The sequence below is a fragment of the Corapipo altera genome, unplaced genomic scaffold (assembly GCF_003945725.1).
Source record: "Corapipo altera isolate COAL_440 unplaced genomic scaffold, ASM394572v1 61305, whole genome shotgun sequence".
NCBI lineage: Eukaryota > Metazoa > Chordata > Aves > Passeriformes > Pipridae > Corapipo > Corapipo altera.
In genome coordinates, this window is record NW_020884909.1 from 8096549 (window position 1) to 8113948 (window position 17400).

The following is a 17400-nucleotide window of genomic DNA, read 5'->3' on the forward strand; positions in this document are numbered from 1 at the left end:
TGTATCTCTGAATTTTTCCTGATTGGTGCAAATACAAATCAGACCAGAGACTGGTGTCCCCAGTGATGACAATGTGGGCATTCAGGTTTTAAGACTGACACTAGTTCCCACATTTCTTTCTTTTTTTTTTTTTTTAATAATAATTTGGCTAAGCAGCTCCTTTTCTAAGGTGTGTGAGTGCCATAGCTGGGGCAGTCTAGGGACAGCCTTGCAAAAGTGTCCCATCACCCAAGAATGCAAACCACAGCCTGCTGGGACCTCTGGGCTCAGAGGGGTCCAGCTTCCTGGGGAGGAGGTGCTGGCCTGACGGTCGCCCAGATAGTGATGGTCCTCACTTTCCTGGGCAGTGAGGACTGGGTCCTCAGAGACACCAAAGCATCAAACTCTGAAGCATCCAGAGAACCATCTGAATGCAATCCTGTGTAATGTGCTCTGGGATGACCCTACTTGAGCAGGGAGATCGGACTAGACGACCCATTAGGTCCCTTCCAACCTGAATAATTTTGTGATTCTGTGAAATGTCACCCCGATGTCCCTAATGGGAGGGGCTGGGGGCACAAATGTAGTCCTGGATCCATTCACCAGACTTTGATATTTCCGTGAATGACAAGGGAAGCATACACATAAAGGGAATTTTTGTATTGATATAGCTGTTCTGCACTGAAAAAATGGTGTCTGATGCCCCCTACAATTGTGTGCTTAATGCTAAGTGGTTGTTTCTTTTCCACTGCTCACAGGATCATACGGACGAAGGTGCAGCAGCCACCCAATCAGCAGGTACCAGCCTCCAGTCACAGCATAGGTAAGGAAAACTTTTTTTAAAAAAATATATTAAAAAAAACACATAATGGCTTACAAATATTCTAGAGAACTTTTAATCATTCTTATGGACAGATAATTCTGCATAAAACACTTCAGCACACGTGCTAATGTGCCTTCTTTGTCATTCTCCAAGGGCTGAACATAGTAAATGAATTTTATAAATACTGCTAAAAGGTTTTGAATTTTACTGATTATTATGATAAATAGCTTTCACCATGAGACAGAAAATTGAAATCTAAACCAAAAAACCCCCACTAATGGGGGTCTATAGAATGTCAGATAATTAAAGTAATAAATCAAGAAAGGGATACTTATTCATAACATTTTCTGCATCATTAGTCAGTAAGTAGTTTTGAATGTGTTTTTTTCATCTATCAACTATCCCTTCCATAATTCTTTGTGCAGTTGCAGTCTTGAGTGAAGAAGTAGCAAAACTTTCTGAAACTTTTAATTCAACTGCAGAGCGGTGGTGCTGTACCTTTAGGCAGGTGATGCCGGCACAGGGAGACACCCAGGCTGGTGAGGCACCCTCAACCCTGGCTGATAGTGTCTTTCTGTGGGGGGTAGATGCTGCTGTGCTGCGATGTGGTGGGGATGGAGGGGCTCCGTTAGGCCTCAGGGATGCTTTCTTTCTGTACTTGTTCCACGAAACCCATCGTGGCACAGGTCAGCCCTTGCCCAACAGGAGATGGGGTGGGGGCCCTAGCTCCTCTCTGCCTTTGTGCTGTTACCTGTGATTTGGTGAAATGCTTGGTACCACATGCTTGGCAAGGATGTGCTGAGACGGAGCGAGAAGTTACAGAGTTGCTTTCGCTCTTTGGGCTTGTCAGAAAGTCACACTGCAGATCCCATGTCATCAGCCTTTCTCTCTAGGAAATGGCAAAACAATCTCACGTAGGAAAAGCATGACTTATTTCGCTGTGGTGGCTTAAGGCCTGTCTCTTCTTGAGAAAAACAAGAGCAGGGAAGAGAAGGAAAATCTTGTTTCTCAGGGATTGGAGTTGATAAAGGCGGCACTAGTGTGCTCTGTATGAGTTGTGGCTGGGGGTCTTCAATGTGGTCCTGCAGTGTATCTCCCCACCCTGTCCTGGTGGTCTGCACAGTGACTTTTAGGATGCAAGGACGTGGCAGGGCAGGCTCAGTCTATGAACTGATCGAGTTGATGGTATGCTCCCTTCTCTGCATTCTTCCTTGCAACCTTGGACTCCCACAGCATCATGTGGACAGTGTTTGCAGAGTGGTGTGGCAACTCCAGGCTGATGTTGGCTGTGATGAGTGACCTCCCTTGCTGGACACAACCAGTACCCTTTCCTGAGGGCTTTACCAAAGCCAAGTGGATTTTATTCATATTTTGGGGAACCTCAGGGCCATTCAGCTGTCCATCCGTGGGCAACCCCAGCTGTGCAGGATCTTCATTGGCCAGGTGGTTCATCAGGATGCAGGAACTACACCTAGCACAGTAAATGTGGGTTGCTCCACTCCAAGGAGGTTCCTGTCCCAGGACCCTTTTTGTGGCAGCTCCTTTCTCTCTTCATGGCTGTGTTCCCACAAAGCTCTGTCCACCTTTGCTGGTGACATGGGCTGCTGTATCACTGGGTGGCTTCTGCTACCCCAAGCAATGAGTGTTCCCAGCAAGCCTCAAGAGGAGTGGGATATCTCACCACTAAAGCAAAAGCACCTCCCATCTCACAGTGCATGCACCCAGCCCCTTGTGATAGGGGCGAGGGCTGACTGGGCCTCTGCTCCCACTGCTGCACTGGGCTGCTGTGGCATGCTGCTGGGTTGGACTGGGTGTAGTTAGTCTGGATGAGTGTCCATCCTGAGCTGGAGGAGCCATGGTGGCTGGCAGAGCCTCAGCCCACTTCCATCATGCCATGGGGGCCAGTGGCTTTTGGGTAGATTAGTGCCCGTGTTGTCCTGTGACTGACTGCCTGTCCTTGCCTTGCAGCCTCCACAGGATCTGTCACCCAGGTGTCCTCTGTCACCACTGACTCTGCTGGCTCATCCTACTCCATCAGTGGGATTCTGGGAATCGCCTCCCCCAGCACTGAGAACAACAAGCGCAAGCGGGACGAAGGTAGCAGGAGCTGCTTTATTGGGGGTGTGCATGGATGTGTGGCCAAAAGGGTGGGGTGGGGCTGGAGTGGGTACTCTGTGTGTGTGAGGTGATGGAGCTGTGGACATCTCTTGCTGTTGGCTGTGGTGCGGTTTGGTTTTCTTTCAGCAGGACTATGCCAAGGTCACAGCCACGTCAGGGACCTTTGAAGTGAGCCAGTGGCCAGGAGCAGGACCTCTTTGAGGAGGGTCTTGTCTGAGTGTGTCAGAAAGCTTTGGCAGTGAGTGCGTCAGTTTTGAACCAGACCCTTGTCCTAGCTGTGGAATATTTCCCTCCTGCCAGGGAACAGGGGAAGAGTCACTATTGTGTTGACTCTGTGGACATCTGAAAGAGGAAATAGCCACAAAGAGACAGAAAATAAAGTGTGGAGCTGTCTGCCATGATGTTTCTCTAAGGTCCTTCTCACCAGGGGGGAAAACTGCGAGAGGTTGATGGGATCAATGTCAGCTATGTGAGAACTGGTCTGATGGTGGGAGTACAAATGTCCCTGTGCTCAGGGACTTGCTGAATATGCTGTTGTTTCTCAACTCTGTGATTGTACATCTGATACTTTTTTCCAAATCCGGGCCACAAGTGCTTAGTTAAATATATGCATTAAAGGAGGTAGGGTGGAAATTTTGTATTTTATCAGCTAGGTCAGGAGAGAGGCTGTCTGTGTTGAGACCACATGGCTTCTGTGTCACAGCACTCTCCTGAGCTGCCAGTTTTTGGGTGCCTGTGAGAAGACTCTGGTTTAACAGCAGAGAAAAGAATGAAGTTCTTCCTTGAAAAGCAAAAGCAATTCCCAGAAACAGGGCTGAGAACCTCCCCAGCTTTTGCCAGTTCACATCTGGAAGTGAGCATGTGATATCTAAGCAACCTCCATCAGTCTGGCAGGATGAGTCATGGTTTTCGAGCTCCTAAGCTGGACAGTAATGTTGTCCTCAGCAGGCTGTTTAAGCTGCTTTTATAATAGGCTCAGGGCTGCAGATTTGAAGAGGCATAGTCAAGTACTCCAACGTCTTTGTCTGTTGGGAGGATCCCCAGGAGCATCCATAACCCCTCCCCATCCTGCTTAGCACAAGGTCCCTCTGGATGGGTCCGAGTGTGTGTGAGGTGCCCATGGAGGTGTCCCAAAGCTCTGTGCTGCAGGTGACAGGGAGCTGGGTTGTATCTGCTATATATGCCTCTGACACAAAGAGGAGAAGCATGTCACCTAATTATGGCCTGTATCATGATGTAGATGCACAAGGGGGCAGAGTTAACTTTACAATTTCGTGACTTTGAAGAGGCTCCCTCAGCAGCAAACGCCTCATATCATGTCCTTTGCTGTGATGTGCCGTTTCTGATAGCTGTTGGAAGGTGCATGCCTGCTGCTCTGTCTCCCTGTGCACGTTTACTGGAGTCACCTGCTGTGCAGCGCTCGTCTGGCTGTTCTGGCTACCCTTGGCCTGGGGGTGAGGTGGGTGGACTTGCCCCTCCAGCTTCCAGCTGCATTGAACACTTGGTGTGATTCATTACCCAGTTTTGTTCTCCTTACTCTTGACAATTTTTTAGCAGATGTCACAAGTCTTTAACCCAGTGGGAAGCTTGCTGGGAAACAACAGGGGCAAGCCAAATCAGACAGTCTTTATTGGTTTATATAGCTGAAGGTGTAATTTTTTTCCCTGTTGTAATATGGACTTGGAGCAGATGTGTCTTCGTGGGGGATCGGTTGCTTTCACTTGTGGTTAAAGGACATACTACTGGAGACTGACACGAAGAGCAGGCTGTTCTGTAAAAAGGCAGAGACACACTGTAACCTCCAGCAGTAGAGGATGCTGGGCACCAGCCTTGCTGTTCTGCCTGCAGATTGCCTCCTTGAGTGTTGTGGATGCACATTTGCCAGGCCCCATGGCTCAGGGAAGGCCTGTGGAGGTGCAGATGGATGATAGGGGTATGTGGAGTCATTGTGCTGCGGTGCCTGCCCTCAATGGGGTCTGTTTTAGGACAGCAAGACTCTGAGTCAGAACAATCTGAATGCTCCATCCAGTGCCCACAGCCAGTGGACACGCAGGGACAGGTTACACTGCACTGGCCACAGTAGGGAGTGGTGGTCTCATAATGACACCTGACAGGGTACATATTTTGGGAAGTGCTGAGCATCCTCTGTTCAGAAGTCAAAGCTTTCTGAAGTGGGTTAAATAATCCTTGTCAAGCACTGAGAAGAGGGCAAAAGGGAGCTTTGTCCCCAGGTGGGTGCATAGGAGACCAGGGCATATTTTGGGGATGAAGGAGGCTGCTGGGCTGCTCTGGAGTGCTCTGAAGTGTGGTCTGAGGATGATGGGTAAAGAAGGGTCAGTGCATGGTAAGGTAGAGAGCACCCTTCTTCCTTCTCCCTTCAGTCCTCTCTTTCACAGCCCTGATTTCCATCCTGCAGAGCTGTGCAGGTGTGAGAGAGATGTCAGAAGGGCTTAAGCCCAAGTGTGATGTACCTGCTGTATTTGTGTAACCCCAGCTGAGAGAGAGCCTGGAACAAGCGTGTGTGCCAGAAACATGGAATGTGCCTCTCTTCTGGGGTCTCCTTGAGAGCTGAGGCTGTCTCTGTGGCAGAGTGGCATCCCTCCACCAAAGGACTCCTGTTTTCCCAAGAGCCCAGTCCTGTACTCTATGAGAGGCACACTGTGCCTGCTGGTCCTTTCCAAGAGTGTTCACCTCTCTGGAACGGGGGCAGTGTGTGGGGGCAATGCTGGCTGCTGTGGGGACATGCTGAGTGAAGGAATTCTGTTGTACCTCATGCAGAGCCCTCTGCTTGCTGGTCTGTGTAGGGCTTGAGCTGCTTAGTTTGAGCACATCTGTATATGAGCCCTGCCTCTGGTGCAGACAGCTGCCATTTGTGTTCTGCTCCAGCTGTGATTGCTGTCAGGACTGCCCTGGGGCTGTGGGAAGAGGCTCTTTCCTGTACCATTGCAGAGAGATGAGACTGATTGCCAGTGGGTTTATGAACAGGAGTTGGAATAATCATGAGAATCTCTATCCTTGTAGCTCCTCCTTGCTTTTTGCAAAACACAAACCATTCCTCCACATGGGAATGATGCCCCTTAGAGCAAATACTGCATGTTATGTTGGAGTGTGTATGCCTGACTGTGAGTCTTCTACTAGCCCCCTGATTTTTCACCCCTAGATATTTATATGCTTTAGCAGCTTAGCCCAGTCGAAGAACAGAGAAGTATGCTTGAGTTCTCACTTCTGACACAGAAATGTGCAGAAATCTCTGATACTGGCAGGTAATAAGGGCAGTGGGTGAACATGAGCAGCAGCCAAGCCAGCCTGAAATCTGTTTGCATACAGAGTTGCTCTGTAAGTTCAGGATGTCTGTCATGTCTACCAACTAACGCTACTATGCTGCTAAAATAGAGACCATCAATGTGTAGGCACAAATGTCATCTGGCCCATCCTGCTATGGTTAGCATCATAGAATCATAGAATATCCTATGAGTTGGAAGGGACTCACAAGGATCATCAAATTTCAGCTTTTGGAAAAAACCCCAACAAAATGCACTATAGGGTTGTCACTGCCCTGGTCTGATTTTAGAGTGTGCAAGCTGGTATCCTCTCAGCTACCATCTGCTAACAATGGGGTTGGCATGGAGGGGCACTGTGCCACTGCTCAGGTGTAGCCCTGGTGACACAGAAGGTAATGCAGTTTCCCTGCAGGGACATGGGACCAGTTGGCCTGTGTGCTTTCCTTGTGTAAATGCAGCTGGTTAGAGCAAAAGGCTACATGTATCCATGAGTGCCTGACAGCAAAGTGTCTATGGCCCTGTCTGCTCATAAAAAGACACCCTCAACAAATGGTGCATGGAATGCTTCCCACCGTCCCTTTCTTGCTGCAGGAGAGGTTTATCAGAATTAAGTATCTGCACGAAAGAGCAGACTATATTTCAAATTTACCTTTATGGAGTCTTCTCAGAAGTGGAGCAGTTTGGGGAATTGAAACCAGTGTGGCAGGAGACCTCTACTTGGACCAGTTGTTTTGTTTCCATTCTTACCAATCATAACCCGATGTTGTTGTCAGCATCTAGTGTGATGACTTAAGTGCTGGTGCTTTATTTCCTCAACTGAACTCTGAAAAATGTCTTGCTTTTAATCACAGACATGGTATATTTCCAGGTGTTTGGGTCACAGCCTTCTGTCTAAGAGGATAAGCCTCCAAGAGGGACTGGGACCCTAATGGAAATGAGAGGTAACTAGGGGTGGATGCAATCCAATGTCTTAGAGAACCACTCTGTTTTACAGTCACCACATTGTCATGAAGGGATGCCCTGGGTTAGGCACATCTGGGTATCCAAGCAGCATCGACCTGAACAGCAGTTGAAGCTGCTGGGGTTGTTTTCAATGACACTGTTGAGATCAGCTGGTGAAGTTCTTGGCAGTGACGAAGGCGAGCAGGATCTCACCAAGTCAGTACACGTCTGGGGACAGAGAGACAGGGAAAAGCAGAGCAAACACAGCTAAACATGAGTAAGGATTGATAAAACAGAGTGTTTCTGCATCTTGTGACTTTCCTCCATAGCAGGCCCATCAACTGTGTTTTCCCAGATGGACAGAAACAAGAAGCTACATTCATAGCTAGGCAGACGTTTGCAGGGATGTGGGCACAAATGTCTCAGAGGCTGTATGACAGAAGGTCAGTGGCCTCCAAAGGGAGCCCAATGTGGACTAGGTGCTACAGAGTCCCAGGGAAGTGATGGAGTTTAATTATTTCTAGTGCTATTTGAGCAGCACTTACTCACTGGAGTTGTTTTTACCCCAGAGGACAAGTCCAGTGACTACATGACTATAATGAGATGAAACCTTTGAAGGGAATGGGGTTTTGCAGAGTCAGCAAATACTGATCTGAATTTCTCCTGCTGATGCAGACCGTCTGTTGTGTTCAGGGTTCTGTTCCAGGGGTTGCAGTGCAGGGTAGGCTGTCCCATCAGTTCCTTAACTCTTTGAAAGAGATGTTTTTTGCTCACCACATGGATTCTGACATCACCTTTTTAAAAGGAGTTTGATGTGGACTTTGCCATTACATTGCAGTGATGGCTTCATCTGTGCCATCTATGGCTTGGTGGAGGCTTTTTGTTCTTTTATGTCCTTGGATATAATTTCCCAGTTTTCTTTTGTTTCACTCTTTATATTTACCTTTTGTGTATCTTACATGGTCCATTCTGAATGTGTTGAAGTGGCAGCAGACTCTACTCATGCTGGCAGTTTGACATGAGCCTTGATGACATCACCCATGGACAATGTTTTATTTACGCCATCAGTAACGGTGTCACATGTGGACAGTATTGGTTTGACACTAGCAGTGACGGTGTCACCCACAGATGATGGTGGATGTCTGGAGGAGGAGTTTGACTGCCCCGAGGCATAATAATAAAACCCTTGAGTGTTTCAAGAACTACCCTCCACCTATGGGCTTATTGGTGCTGATCCAGCCACCAGACATTAGCAATGGGAGCTCAGCAGGCACAGGATTTGTCTTTGAGAGAAAAAGAGAATATTTTGACATTCCTCATGAAATTCTAGGGAAAAAAGAATAAAGGTGAGTCAGTTCAAATCTCTGCTACAGCAGCATTAAAATTACATGGTCTTAGCTTCTGAGAAAGTTCTGAATGTCTAAATGCATGAAAATGAAACAAAAAACCATTTCAGCATCCAAACCGAACTCTTCTGATGTTTGAGGGCAATGTGTTCACCTGAGTGCTGCTCGTACAGGACAGTGGATGGGGAAGGATCAAGCTCTGCTGGCTGGGTCAGGGAGCCTGTGGGCTGAAGTCCTCCTCAGACGAAACAGTTCAGTTCTGTGGAACAGTGAAGCATTCCACACTCTTAGCCATCAGTGTACTTCCCAGCTCCTCTGTGATGATCCGAGCTGCAAGCATGCTGGATGCCTGGGACTACCTGCATCCCTGGCTCTGGGGTACTGCTTCCAGCTGAAGACTCCTGTGGGGTCCCTGTGGACATGAGCATGGCCAGGTACATGGCAGTGGCTGGCAGGCAGCTGTTCTCAGAGGGGGATGTCCCCATGCCCTCGTGCCTGAGAGGTGTGGAGGGATGGGCTGGTTTTGCCCTGGCTGTTGGTGATGCTAACCTGTTCGCAACTCAGTGCAGGAAAACTCTCTACCAGCGCAGCTGCCCCTTCTGAATGAGAGGTTTATCAACTCTCTTGTGTGCGTATCAAGCATGTTTGTCGCATTTCTCCTAATCCAGTCCCTGGGACCCCTATTTTCTAGAGACCTCTCCCCTGGTTCCAGGGTGAAGCCTTGTGGGTTTGCCACCGGCTTCAGCAGAGCAGGGATTTTCCTGGAGCTATGTTAATTAAAAGCTCAGACTTCCACCACTCCTTAAAGCCCTGCTGTAGTTCCAGCTGTTCACATCAGGAGCTGTTGAGTGCTAGATGTTTTTCAAAAAACAACCATGTAGGTTTAGCTAAAATTCTGTTTAGGTGACTCAACAGATCATCCTGACAGTGCCAGTATCGGGTCTGGCCAGGATTCTTCTGTGGGAATGCATTTTCCAAAGAAGAAGCAATTTTGTGGACAAACAGGACTTGACTTGTTAGTTTTGATGGATATTTGTTATAATCACTAATATAAAATTAACTGGAAAAGTCACAAGCAAGATCCTTCTGATTTACTGAGAAATTGGTAGAATCCAGAGAGGAGGAAATGCTGAGGTACTGTCACAGTGCACGTATGTACCTATGTACCTGCAGAGAGCATGTATCTATGTGCCTCTAATGCATCTGTCACCTATGTGTATATAGAGAGAGAGGTGATAAAAGTTTTGTCTTAGGTTGGATAAATTGTATTACTCAGAGGTAGTTTTCCACCTCTTAAATGATGAGAGACCTTTCAGAGAACTGAAGAACAAAATGAAGAAAAGATTGTTTGGCTTTTTGGTGGTCTACCTGGTTAGTTTTGTGACTTTTCTTCACACAATGCTCTTGGGTGAGGCATTTCTGTGAGAGAAGGGTCACATGCTTTGTGTCATGGTGTACAATGCTGGATTTTTTCCCTTTTTCCCCATTTGTACATCAGTTTTGCTTGGGTCTGTCAGCATACATTTGTCCTGTTAAAACAAATGCTTGTACTTCAAATGTGTTTAGGGAGCTTAGGGGAGCTGCAGTGGCTCAGCCTTGTTTACCCTGGAAGATAGAGATTTGGCCATTTGCAGGTGGTGCTTGGAAAGACACAGAGGGTATTCCCACATGAAAGGTCCAATGTCATGGCATTAAGTAAATGATTTGTCACCTTTGTGGTAACTGGAGCCACGCAAATATAATGTATTTTTGTGTCAGGCTTCCCCCTTGCCCCCAGAAGAGGTAATGGCTTTCCCATCACCTTGTCCTGTGCTCGTTCTACCCGCTGGGGTGACCACCAGGGTGGGGGTGCAAGGTGGCTGGGGGTGTGAGTTGGTCGGGGTCTTCCTTCTCCTTCCAAGTCTGCTCCTGCCCCTGGGGGAGCAGTAAACAGTTCTGCAGGTAATGGCAGGTCATCTACCTTCTCAACGGCTGCACAAAATGCAGCCCTAGTGCCAGGATTATCATATAGGAACTCAAATTTGCTTTTGCAGTTGGTGCAAGATTTGATTTGAGCTTACTGGGGTTTTAAAGTCAGAATTATTTCTTTGGCTGAAATGACAGCCTCCTGAAATCCTAAATGATAGTAGAAAACCACTTTTTCTCTGCTGTTGCTTTGGGAAGCTCTGGAGTTTATATTTTAAGCTGTAATTGCTGTTGCTGCCAATTGGGAGGTTCCTTATAAACAGACAGTGCAAAATCAGTGAGACACAGAAAATGGAGGTGTCTTGAGACAAGAGGCTTTCTTCAGTTCAGTTTTTGTCTGCCATGGTCTTTGTGTGTACTGTTTGCATGAGGGTTGTTCATTGCTAGAGGTGGTTGTGCAGTATTGATTGAATCCTACCCATTTTGGCCTGTCGTGGTGTTTGCAGAATAGTCCCATTTGGGTTTACTTACACCAGACGTGGTGACTGCATTTTGCACTTTGTGTGGTTTTTAGCTAGTTACGTGAATAGCTGGTCATATTGAGTCTTCAGGAGCATTGGACTCATACCTGCAGGCTGTCTCTATTTCCTGGATGTGCCAGAAGTCAAGAAAAACCCCTTCATAAATTTCTCATGGCATAGTGATGAGAATGCAAGAGAGCTCAGAGAGCTGTAGTGCTTAAAAAGGCAGCATTTGCTGAGTGCTCTGCTGGAGCATAAATCCTGGGGCAGGTCTTGCTCTGGGAACACAAGGGAAGATATGTTTTTAAGAGTATATGACCTGGCTCAAGTGTAGCCGGTGTGTGCAGGACATGGCAACATGCCATCACCCTCAGTGCTTAGGCTGTGTGCATGCACATCCCGAGGCATGGGCAACCTGTACCTGTCCAGTGGCTCTCTGGGGTCCCAGACATCCAGCAGCCCAGGCAGAGCACAACAGCCATCAGCAGCAATCAGCAGGAGCTTTGGGACATTCATATATACTGCAAATAGCCAAATCCCTCTTCTTATTCTTGTTTTACTTGAGCAGACTTTGCAAATGGAAAAGGAAGACTAAGTTGGGAAAATCTTGAGGTGCCCTTGTGTTGAAAGGAAATCCAGTTAAAATTTCCTATCTGGCTGATCTGCCTGATCTAAGTATCCGGGACTGACTGGAAATCAGGGACTAACATCAGTGAAATGCAACAGCTTTCTTATCACATGGGTATTCCATCTTCATAAAACTGCTTCCCTGTAGCTCTGTAGTGGGGTACTGCCACAGCAAACTATCTGTAGGCTGCATCCACTACTCTCTGAATTTCTGTGGTCATGGGCTGGGTAGGGATGCGCAGCTCTCACCAGAGTTTTGTTAGTTCAGAAACTTCCAGCAGCCCTGTCATTGTGGTATTCCAACATCTTGTAAACAGGCACAAAGCCAGTAAAAAGATGTCTCTGATAGGACTTAGAGTCATAGAATCACAGAATGGTTTGGGTTGGAAGGGACCTTTAAAGGTCATCTAGTCTGACTCCCCTGTCATGGGCAGGGACACTTTCCAATAGAACAGGATTCAGAGATTCTGATGAACAGAGCAAGCCAAAGGCTACAGATGCTGCTCCTGTGGTAATGATCTCAAGGGAAGGTGCTTCTTTCAGGTGCTTTACATGAGTCACATCAACTTACAATAAAAAAAAAATGAAGAAAGTTTCAGTAAGAAGACATCTGTAAGAACAGCTTTGGTCGAATGGTGATCATCTCAGACAGCAGAGTGTCGTTTCTCCTCATTGCAGCAGTAATTGGTGGGGTGCTGGGTTTTGCCTGGTGGGCTGTCACATAGTTATGTGGGAGCGGGCTGGTTTTACCCAGATACCGCCACATCTAATGGTTATGGTGTCATCACATGGCTAGGCTTCGCGAACGAAGGTTTGGGAAGGCACTATCCACGTTTGCTACGGGCACGCTGGTGGCTTATGAGGCCAATACGAGACAGACACGTCCGATTGCAAAAGGCACAGCAGAAAGACTCCTTAGATGGTAAATTCTGCAAGACACGGTTCTTTCTGCGTTACCTTTTCTCCTCCAGGGTGATCCTGCTGTGTTCTCAAAGGCATCAGCAGCGTTACAGATGGTGTGTCTCCAGGCCTCCCGATTTGAGGCCAGAGTAGACCAGTTATGGTGATCAATAAGGCCAAGGCTGAGATGTTGTTTCAGGGAGTCCTTGTATCTTTTCTTTGGGGCTCCTCTCATGCGGCAGCCAGTGGTAAGTTCACCATAGAGCAGGATCTTAGGGAGGTGGTGGTTGGTCCTTCATCCTGGAGACGTGCCCTGCCCAACGCAGCTGCGTTCTCAGCAACATGGCCTCAATGCTTGTGACAGCTGCTTGCTCTAGTACAGATATATTGGTCCCATAATCTGACCAGCGGATGTTTAGGATTGTACGGAGGCAGCGTTGATGGAAGCGTTCGAGGAGACGCAGGTGGTGGCGGTAGATGACCCATGATTCGGAACCGTATAAGAGAGTAGACAACACTATGGCTTTGTAAACACTGATCTTGGTGTTTTTCTTCAAGTGTTTATTACACCATACTCTTTTGTGGAGTTTTCCAAAAGCACTATATGCCTTTGCTAACCTGTTGTCTATCTCTCCGTCGATCTTACCATCCGAGGAGATGAGGCTACTGAGGTAATTAAACTGTTGGACTGATCTGAGCTCTGATTGGCCAATAGTGATGTGGGGATGATGGGGGACTTCCTGAGGTGCAGGTTGATGGAGGACCTCTGTCTTCTTTAAGCTGACTTCCAACCCAAAGAGCTCAGCAGCATCTGCAAAGCAGGATGTTAAACGCTGCAGGGCTGCTTCTGTGTGGGTAACAAGGGTGGCATCATCAGCATAAAGCAGCTCCCGGACAAGATGGTTTAGGGTCTTGGTGTGGGCCTTCAGTCGCCTTAGGTTGAATAGACTTCCATCAGTACGGTATCGAATGTAGATACTGTCCTGATCATCGAGGTCTGCTGTGGCCCTTTGGAGCATCATGCTAAAGAAGATGGTGAATAGGGTTGGAGCGAGAACGCAGCCTTGTTTCACACCATTCTTAATTAAAAAGGGCTCAGAAAGTGTGTTGCCATATCTGACTTGGCCGTGCTGATCCTCATGGAGTGAGATGATCATTTTAAGGAACTTGGGGGGACAACCTAAACGTTCCAAAATCTGCCACAGACCTTTTCTGCTCACAGTATCAAAAGCCTTGGTGAGGTCGACAAAGGTTACATAGAGACCTTTGTTCTGTACTCTACACTTCTCTTGCAGTTGTCTGAGGACAAATACCATGTCTGTGGTGCTCCTGTTGGCTCTGAAACCACACTGACTTTCAGGTAGAATTCCTTCTGCTATAGTGGGTATTAGTCTGTTCAAGAGTATTCTTGCCAGGATTTTACCAGCAATGGAGAGCAGAGTAATACCACGATAGTTTGAACAATCTGATTTAATACCTTTCTTCTTGTACAAAGTGATGATGACTGCATCACGAAGGTCTGATGGTAGTTCACCGAGCTCCCAACAGTGCACCACAAACTCGTGAAATTTGGTGTGGAGTGCAAGGCCCCCATGTTTCCAGACTTCAGGTGGAATTCCATCAACCCCAGTTGCCTTGCTGATTTTCACCTGCTGTATGGCCTTGAGGGTTTCTCCTAAAGTGGGGGCAGTATCCAATTCATACTTTACTGGTTGTTGTGTGATGGACTGAATTGCTGAGTCTTGGACCACACGGTTGGTACTGAAAAGAGTCTGGAAGTGTTCAGACCATCGATTCAGAATGGAGGTTTTATCTGTTAGAAGCGTTTGACCATCAGTGCTGAGTAGAGGGCTTTGTACCTGGTATGTAGGCCCGTATGCTGTTTTCAAGGCCTCATAGAAACCTTTGTGATCACCTGTATCTGCGCATAATTGAGTTTTTTCAGCTAGATCGATCCACCACTTGTTCTGGATGTCACGGAGTTTCTGTTGGAGCTTGCTGCATGCGAGACGAAAGGCTGTTTTTCTCGCGTGACAAGATGGCAGTGCAAGGTGTGCTTGGTGGGCGGTTCTCTTCTTCCTCAACAATTCCTGGATTTCTTGGTTGTTTTCGTCAAACCAGTCCTTGTTCTTCTTGAGGGAGAACCCTAAGGATTCTTCAGAGGATTGCAGGATGCTGCTTTTAATATGGTGCCAGATTGTTTCAGGAGAGGAATCTGCAGAAGCTGTGGGGATGTTTTCGAACCTACTTTGAAGGTTTGCCTGGAAACTGTCTCTTAGTGTGGCTGATTGGAGATTGTTAACTTGGAGTCTTCTCCTTGGGATGCTGCCCCTTTTTGGTTTGAATTTGAACTTGAAATTGAGTTTACAGCGCACAAGCCGATGGTCTGTTTGGCATTCTGCGTTGGGCATCACACGGGTATGGAGGACATCGTGGACATCTCTCTGTCGCGCCAAGACATAATTGATGAGGTGCCAATGCTTAGAATGGGGGTGCATCCAGGTTGTCTTCAGACTATCTTTCTGCTGAAAGATAGTATTAGTGATGGTGAGCTGTTGCTCTGCACAGAATTCTAGCAGGAGTCGACCATTATCGTTGCAGTTTCCAACACCATGCTTGCCTAATACTCCTTTCCAGGCTTCAAAAGTCTTGCCTACTCTGGCATTGAAATCATCAAGGATAATGATCTTATCGTCTGCAGGAACCTTTTGGGTAAGGAGGCGCAGGTCAGTGTAAAATTTATCTTTTTCAGCAGGGTCAACTTGGAGAGTTGGGGCATATATACTAAAGATGACAACATGTTGCTTGTTGTTTAGTGGAAGGTGTAGGGAGATAATGCGGTCAGAGTGACCTGTCAGCAGATTTTCGAGTTTAGGAACAATGGAGTTTTTGATCATGAAGCCAACAACTGAGAGATGTTTTTCGGTTCTGGGCTTACCTGACCAAAAGAGTGTGTAACCGGCACCATGTTCTCTGAGGCTGCCTTCTTCATGAAGGCGAACTTCACTGAGAGCAGCAATGTCGATGTTGAGACAAGCCAGCTCATGGGCAATTAGGGCAGACCGACACTCAGGACGTCCGCTATCCACAGAATTGAGCACGGTTCTGATATTCCAACATGCTAGAGTTAATTTAGGTACACCTTTGGAGGCAGGTGCATGCCTTTTTCTTTTGATCTTTGTGCGACCGCATTGGAAGAAGATGCCCGTTGGCCTGCGGTTAACCAACCAGGTGAAAGTGGAGATGAACTTTGTTTAGACCACCTTTTCTAGGCCCCTCTCCGAGTGGAGCAAGCAGTGCTGTCCTTGAAAAGGCTGCTTGGTCGTTCAGGGTGCTGCCCCAAGAGACTGTCCTCTCCGGTCAGTCTCAAATGACCAATATCCTGAACCGCCTGCATGCAGAGTTGAGTCTGCGGCTCCCAGTGCACCTTTCACCTGCCGTTTCGACCCTCGCCCGTCGCTACAGGACTTTTTGCATGTGGGTAAAGCCTTCAAGCCTGCGCAATGGATTTTTTAGGTGAGACACAGTGTGCACGGAACTGAACCCACCCTTTAATCCTGGAGTTTATCTGCCAGGGCCAAGCGAGCTTGGACAGTGGCAGTGAGGTCCTCAGGATGTAGGTTTGATTAGAGTGACCTTCTCTTAGATGGATGGCCTTACAGGGCTAAGCGAGCTCCATCTGCCCGGGTTTGGGACTGGAGTTGTCCTTCTCCTAGAATGACTGCCAGGAGGCTAATGAGCTCATCCTACCCAAGAATGTATTAAATCTGGTCCTACGGTTTTGATCTGTCTGGCATGGGTGACCCTGCTGGAGGCATGTACCATATAACTTGCAACCACACAGGGGTACAGAGACTATGTTCTTATTAGAATGCTTTGGGCAAGTCTTTCATTTCCTGCTTTATTATCACCTACCTATAAACAAACTGAAGGAGGTACCCAGGGACAGCCCTTTGTCCTGTTCACCATTTCAGGATGTAACAGAGCAAAGCAAGTATATCCAGAACATGCCGAACCTGGGCAGTAGCCACAGGAGAACCAAAACCAGACAGACAGAGCAAACAAAGCAAGCATTCTGACCCCAGTACCCATCCAGGCGGGGGTGCCTTTCATTGGCCCCAGCCTGGCGGGGACCCCCATTATTCTAAAAGAACCCACTATCCACCCTGACCTTATCTTTCCCCCACTGTGTTTCCACATATCTTCAGGCACACTACTCACCTGTGACATTTCATACGGGATTGTGCCGCTCTCCCTCCTGCTGGTCGGCGGCCCCCCACGGCCCACTTGACACACTACACTAATCCTCCCCCCCCCCCCCCCACCCCCCCCCCCCCACCCCTCCCCCCACAAACCTGGAACACCAAACCTCTGTGTGCTCCGAAGCTTCCTTCTCCTCTTTCATGGAGGCACAGTACCTACCGGCAAGGCTCCCCTTGTCTCTCCTTTCTCCTGCAACGGCTGCGCCTGGGGGCACAACCGCGCGCACAGCGCGGCGCAGGAAAGGCTCCTGGCAGCCCAGGAGACCCGATCACGACGCACGGGAAGCCCCCCCCGGTTATGGTGTATCTCCTCATGTTTTGGTGTGTATTGAGAGAGAGAAGGCACAACCCTGAGAGAGAAGCTCTGAGCAGTTGGTGCACAAGTGTGCATATCAAAGGCTTTGTGGTCACTAAGTATTTCAGGTGAAGACACCAGAATGTCTTATATTGGCTAAACACACTTTAGTCTTGCCCCTTATCACTCTGAGAAATTACTGTTGAACTTTGTTGTTGAGGTTTTCCTTCTGGTCTCACCTTGCAATATAGTTTTCTGTAGCTGCTGTCTCTGGGACATTTATGTGTCAGACCATTCTTTGGAAGGTCTCACAACAAAGAGTTGGTTAGGTGCATGTTGGACTGCAGCTGCCAGTCTACCCTGAATATGGTTCCTTTGAGTTAGGCAGATTTGGTGGTGGA

The 17400-nt window shown here is 47.9% G+C and overlaps 1 protein-coding gene across 4 annotated transcripts in view; it reads left to right on the forward strand.

Moving 5' to 3' along the window:
- The window catches only part of PAX5 (paired box 5), a 128272-nt gene that overhangs the window by 12057 nt on the left and 98815 nt on the right, over nucleotides 1–17400 (forward strand). For all 4 annotated transcript variants that reach the window (XM_027653176.1, XM_027653177.1, XM_027653179.1 and 1 more), the window contains exons 4-5: nucleotides 738–802; nucleotides 2771–2899. In XM_027653176.1, the coding sequence (XP_027508977.1) occupies nucleotides 738–802; nucleotides 2771–2899 (194 nt within the window). The remainder of the gene's footprint in view (nucleotides 1–737; nucleotides 803–2770; nucleotides 2900–17400) is intronic.